At 46.0% G+C, this 6,692-nt stretch overlaps 1 protein-coding gene across 1 annotated transcript; it reads left to right on the top strand.

The window, feature by feature from the left end:
* The first annotated feature begins 286 nt into the window (after positions 1-286).
* Positions 287-5,424, top strand: LOC139276799 (zona pellucida sperm-binding protein 3-like). Its single transcript, XM_070894800.1, has 11 exons — positions 287-431; positions 1,633-1,718; positions 2,390-2,581; positions 3,852-3,967; positions 4,051-4,154; positions 4,260-4,437; positions 4,535-4,655; positions 4,726-4,817; positions 4,902-5,053; positions 5,130-5,264; positions 5,336-5,424. The coding sequence occupies exons 1-11, from the start codon at positions 287-289 to the stop codon at positions 5,422-5,424; spliced, it is 1,410 nt and encodes a 469-aa protein (XP_070750901.1).
* Positions 5,425-6,692: the final 1,268 nt, after the last annotated feature.

A 6,692-nucleotide genomic window follows, 5' to 3' on the forward strand; every position in this document is an offset into this window, starting at 1 on the left:
CGCGTTTCGCGGCGTACGGGTCGAGTGAGACTCGAAACTCGCAGCGGTGTCACAATGTGAGCCGGTGCACACCTGGCGCAGCTCTCCCCGGTGTTTCTAAGCGCCACCGCAAAAAACGAATCGAGGATCGCGGCAGGGTGAAAAACAGCTGACCGACAGATTTTTCGCCGCGGAGGGTCAAAACCCGGTCGCAAATGACCCCAAAATCCAGCCCAAGTTCGTTCTTTCTTTTCACTGGGTGTACAAATGGATTGTCCATTTTACCGTAGTAAAACCACACTAAAACATGACGCATCGGGACACTTCCTCCAATGGGGCCGCGCCACACTACCTGAGCACAGCTTCTGCCGAAACCAAACCACAAGTTCCTGAGGCGGCGGTTAATCCCCCCAATAAACCACAGCCAGCTTCCTCCACATCATCCTGCCAAGGTCATGAACAACACAGCACAGCACTCCATAAACCAATTAATCAGCAAGGCCAGGAATTATAGCAGGGCATTGACTGACTTTCTCACCCATCCATTACCGAGAGACACTAAGGCAAATTGATCAGCACCATCGCCAAGATTAGTAAGATCTGGACAAGTTCAGAAGTTAAATGTGGTGCCTGCTTGCCTGTCTGGTTCATTTCCATCCTGTCCATCCTAAGTGAGCCATTGGGTCATAGATCAGGAGCTGGGATTCCAGGGCTGAGACTAAGGAGTGGGCAAGGGATGGTTGGAGAGGGGGAGGAGGGCACGGGGAGATCCCAGAGTAACAGAAGGGGGTTGGGGGCAGGGGCCAGCTGGTTTGGCAGGGTTCGGACAGGGAGTGGGGAGCAGTGCGAGTGGTGAGGTGCTGGGGCATATCGTGGGCAATTGAAGGGGAAAGGTGCGGGAATGAGGATGGGGGGGGTGGGCTGGTAGGATGTAGGTAACAGATGTTGGGGTGAAGGAACTGTGGACGGGATGGGGTCAGTAGCCGGCAGCATCAGTGGGGGGAGGGGGAAGGGGATAGTTAGCAGGGTGCTGGAATTGGGGATGGGGGTGAGCTCAGGAGCCAGGAGTGGGTGCGGAGGGAAGCTCAATTGGCAAAAGAATTTTCAATGATAATCGAGAGAGAAGGAGACTTCAGTAATAACTTGACCTCTGACCCAGGGCCTGGCGAAGGCCCAGACTGAGTGCAGCCCACGGGTTGCGAGGGGTCACTCAGCCTTCCTGTCTCTCCTCCACAGTCTTGTCCATGCTCAGGTGGCCCTGGAGAGGGAGCATGCGGTGCCCATAGGTACACTCGAGTCCTCCTGCAACCGATGGGTACCGCAGGGAAAGGAAAGTCTTATCGACACGAGTAATAATATTGTGATTTACATTATGAGTTTATTTTAGTTTAATAGGTGATGATGTTTAATTATATTAGTGGTACTGCCTCAGTTTGAGGGGCACTTATGCAGTTGCCTCTCTGTTGGTGGAACTGGGCAATCCAGTGTTACTTCTATTGATTTATTAAAATAAACCAAGACTTGACCAATTCTCTACATGCAATCAGCTATTGGACCTCAACAGGTCACTACAGACTGCATCAGGCTGTAGGCGCGTTATCCTGTTTAGATCTGAATCCAATCTCACTCTAAACAAGTCTCCAATCGTTTTAGGGTCTTGCACCAAAAGGATTATAAAAGAGCCCATATACAGCTTTAAAACCAACAACAACCTGCACTTATGTAGCACCTTTAACATCGTAAGATGACCCAAGGTGCTTCACAGGAAAGTTATCAAACACAATTTGACACTGACACTGGAAATAGACTTCTTTCAGTTCAACATTATCAAAGCTCTTAATAAAATATAGCTCTGTATTTATCTGAAGTTGTAAAGTTTGATTAAATTTACATAGTTTGAATAGAATGTATGTTCTTTAGGTGTCTGTGTATGTTTCTTTCATTATATTCTGTTTCAGTAAATCTTCAGTACATCAAAAAACAAAAGCTGAACTTGTCTTGTTCCCATAGACCCAGATAGTCTCCAGCCTGGAGCATCTCCCGATCACTGACCCAGTCTGTGTGAAAAACTTTCTGGAAACAACCAATTAGTAAGATTGTTGGATAGGCTATTGGTTTAGTTTAGCCACACCTGCTCCAATTGTTTTCAGGTGATGGCAGGCTGTGTGTATAAAAGGGGATCAGGGGACTCCCCACAGAGCACAGTTGAGCTGTAGTAGTTTGTATTATGGGGCAACTAGTGAAGGGTTTGGGGCCTCTGTTGATTTTGATTGGAGCTGTTTGTTGCTCTGATACTAGGCAGCGGTTTAGAAACTGGGACTTCCCATGGAGCATTGACAAGGCCACTCGTGTCCCAGCTTTTGATTCCAGTTTTAGTAAGTCTGAGGGGCGAAGTGTGTCTCCACTGCAGACTGTGATGGTGCAGTGTGGAGAGCAGAACCTGCTGGTCAGAGTACAGATGGATTTATTTGGAACCAGGCACCTGATTAAAGCAGCTGATCTGACCCTGGGGTCAACAGGTTGTCGGCCAACTGGGGTCTACTCTCAGAACCACACTGTCCTATTTCATTATGGGCTCCATGAATGTGACAGCACAGTAAAGGTAATGTGATTCTTGATCTAAAACCTTCTGCAAACAATGGGCCCCTGGGAGGAGGAATACTGGCATAGATTAGTTGGGCTGAATGGACTATTTGTGCTGAACATTCTATGAAATATTTGGACCTGAAACAATATGATAATGTAAGCTTTCATTTTGATTGGACTTCATGTTCAGAATATTTTAGTGAGGCTTGTTTAAATGAGATTCTCATTGAGGTTTCTTTCCCTGATTCAACCTTTTATTGATTGAATCAAAACTGGGCATCTGGACTGAAGTACAAGGTTATGAGACTGCCTTGAGCAATGTAATAGTGGAGGGTGAGATGAAGGGTTGCAGCTACATGAGTGACTTTTTTTTTTGCTGTACATTTGGTGGTTTAGTCTTGATTTTCTGAGATTGGTTGGGACACAGTTGGAGTTCCATGCTGTTTGTGACTTGTAGAAAGAATCATGGGAACTGATTACTAAATATTCAAGTGTTCTTTATGCAAAAATGCTTGGAAAGATTGAGGCATTTTTCATCAAATTGAGGTGCCTCTAGAGTAAAGGCAGAACATGCTTATGGTGAAATTGTACTGAGGAAACCTAGACTGAAGACAATCCTTTGAAGGGATTCTCAGGATTGTTGACATTTTAGAATGTTATGTTTTGAATAGTCAGACTAGATACTGCAAGCTCAAAGTAAGATGTGACCATAGTCCTTTTATTACAGATCACAGTGCCTCTCCAGCCTGTGAGACCACCTTTTTTTATAATATTGCTCCCACGGCATTGTGGGGTCCCTTGGGACTCCAGGGGATAAGTCCTCTGGTGGTTAGACATGTTTACATACATCACAGACTGCATCACCATAAGTGACCATAAAGTACTGAGACCCAATGGAGCAGTTATCCCTATTTCTGTCTTCCATCCCTAAACCCCTCTGCCTCTACCACTCCATCTGTTTATGGCACTTATTAAAACTGTGGCCAAGCCTTTGGTCAAATATCTTTCATTGATTTGGTGCCAAACTTTTTTTTCTGAACCTGCCCGTGAAGTGCCTTAATGTTTTACTATGTCAAGTGAGTTTTATATAAATGCACAAGTGGATGATTGTGGGTCACTTCCCCGCAGAGGCCTACAATATCTCTTCAAATGGATTTGGATAGGGCTGGGACTCTAATTAATAGAAGTATGAATTGCTGTGTGTTTCTCTAAACACTGCTCTCTTGTCCAAGAATGACTCCCTTGTTCTGTACCTGACCCTGACCAGATCACATTTTCTCTCCCAGATGATGGATGACCTGCTGATTTACACCAGCCACCTGTACTACAGGCCAAGCCGTATTGGAGGAGTCATTGTGAGAACCAGTGGAGCAGTTGTCCCTATATTGTGCCATTATCCCAGGTAAGGTGGATGATTGACAGGCTCTCCTTTCCACTGATGGGGTTGTGAATTGGAAGTAAAACTGGCCTTTCCTCTTCCCACAGGAAGAGGACAGTGAGCAGCAATGCGATCAAGCCCACCTGGGTCCCCTTCTCCTCCACCAAGGCCGGAGAGGGACGTCTGTCATTCTCCCTGCGTCTGATGACTGGTAAGTGATTGTCAATGATCTACCATGCATGTTTTACCCATTCCTTGGAATCAAGTGAGGAACCCAAAGCTTGTGTTCCTGCTCTCATTCCCTTTCCCTTTCCAGCTAACTGGAGTGCAGAGCGTACCTCCAATATCTACCACCTGGGTGACCTCATTCACATCGAGGCCTCTGTGATGACCGTGAACCACATGCCTCTGAAGCTCTATATTGACCGCTGTATAGCTACACTGAGCCCAGACCAGGACTCCACCCCCAGATACAACATTATTGACTTCAACGGGTAAGGTCTTTATCTGGGCTGCATATGTCACACACATAACTGTTTGGCGGAGGGAATCCATTCTTAATGATGCAGCTCTTTCTGACCCTCTTTCCAGTTGCCTGTTGGACAGCCGAGACGAAGACTCCTTTTCGTCCTTCGTGTCACCGCGAGATCACCTGGATAAGCTTCAGTTCAAGCTGGATGCATTCCGCTTCTTTGAGGATGACAGGGACTTGGTAAGAGGAGACCAGATGTTGAGACAGTGAGCGTTTGACATTGAGTAACTCGTGCATGTGTCTCCTGCAGATCTTCATCACTTGCCACCTGAAAGTAGCTGCAGCAGATCAAAGGCCAGATTCAGTCAACAAAGCTTGTTCCTTCCAGAAGACAGCCAACCGGTGAGTGAAATCTAACCAACAATGGTGATCCTCTTTGGTCAGAATGCATTCATATGCCAATGATGTGCTTCCTTGTTTGTTTAGATGGTCCCTGGTGACTGAATTGGACCTGTCCATGGTGGAAGGATCTAATGAGGTTTGTGCCTGTTGTGATGGGGGCAACTGCGGAGCCTCGAGATTGCGATCTGGAGGAAGACTTCACTCCAGGGGCAGGAGAGAGGTCCTATCTGAGCTGGGTATGTTGTGGTGGTATTGGGTGTTGGGACTATTGTTTGATGTTTGTTTGTAACTGGATGGAATGAATTGTTGCAGAGTCTGAGCCTGTGTGGGAGGGTGAAGCCTCCCTTGGACTACTGATCATTCTTGATGCTGATCTGAAGGACCTGGTCCATTTGATGGGAAGTGAAGCTGTCGAGCCTCATGAGGAGATTACGAGTTCTTCTCCAGGTGAGTGTTGATTTTCAGAACCCAATTCCAGTCTAGTGACTCCTGACTCAATGGCTTCTCATTCTCTGCAGGTGAGGTGCTTCTAGTTGTGATGTTGGTAGCTGGGGCCATGATCTCAGCCACTCTGGTGGCCTTCTTCCTCTTCAGGAAACACACCTGAATCCTTTCTCATTTGGGCTTTTCCATTTGTCAAAAAATGGAGTAATAAATTTGAAATGTGACTTGCTTGAATTAGTCTTTGGTCTTGGTGTTTTGAACTTCAGTTGTTTCAAAGGCCCCTCCTGTGTTTACATTCCACATTTCCCTTGTAACAAGTGTTTATATAAAAAAAAAAAGACTCCATTCCTATTGCAGCTGCTTGTGCTATTATGATACTGGTCACGGCGACCATCCCACTCCCACTTTCCCTAATGAGCCCCGATTCTCTCTGACTATTTCCAGCACATTAGTTGGTCCTGGTTCTCTGATTCAATGAAATGGCCTTTTGCCCATCTGATATATTTTTTAACAATTAAAGGCCACAGGGTTTTGTTTTATTATCCAAATTGGTCCCAGTAGTGTGCAGATAATTGTTGGAAGTTTGAAATCGCAGCTGGAACACAATATTGAGTGAAAAATTGGGTCTGAATGTGAGGCCCTCCTTGGTAGAGCAAGACTGCTAATGCTCGCAGGTGAAGAATGAATGAGTTTGGGCAGCAAAGGGCAGCCAACACCCTTGTAACTATTGGTGTGAGTCAACCATTCAGCAGAGAAAATGAGGGCCAGGGTTGAGTTACTGCAGATTATATAAATGTGTTTGCAAACTGTTTCTGTTTTGCTGGTAATGGTGCCATTCAACTGGGCTGTCTCCCAAAAGACAGTGACTCACTGACCCTAGCATCTCCTTTACTCCCGGCACCTGCTGCCTATTTCCTTTCACCTTCATTTGATTGACAAACCTGACCGCACAAATGAGTGGAGAGTGGAGAGTGGAGAGTGGAGAGTGGAGAGTGGAGAGTGGAGAGTGGAGAGTGGAGAGTGGAGAGTGGAGAGTGGAGAGTGGAGAGTGGAGAGTGGAGAGTATATATTCAAAAAGGAGTTGGATGTAGTCCTTACTATAAGGGGGCATCAAGGGGTATGGCGAGAAAGCAGGAATGGGGTACTACTCCTGCATCTCTTTTCTATGTTTCTATGTTAAAAAGGATGGAACCTGCATGCATACAGCACAGTAGGAGGCCACTTGACCCTTTCTGCCTGTATTTAACATAGAAGCATGGAAAATAGGAGCAGTAGTAGGCTGTTTGATCCTGTACTGCCATTCAATATGATGATGTCTGACCCTCTCTCAATACCATATTCCTGCTTTCTCCCATACTCTTTTTGTCTTGCTATATATCAAATATATTCCATTACTTGGTCTCCTCCACAACCTTCTGTGGTAGCGAATTC

The sequence above is a fragment of the Pristiophorus japonicus genome, chromosome 12 (genome assembly GCF_044704955.1).
Source record: "Pristiophorus japonicus isolate sPriJap1 chromosome 12, sPriJap1.hap1, whole genome shotgun sequence".
Lineage (NCBI taxonomy): Eukaryota > Metazoa > Chordata > Chondrichthyes > Pristiophoridae > Pristiophorus > Pristiophorus japonicus.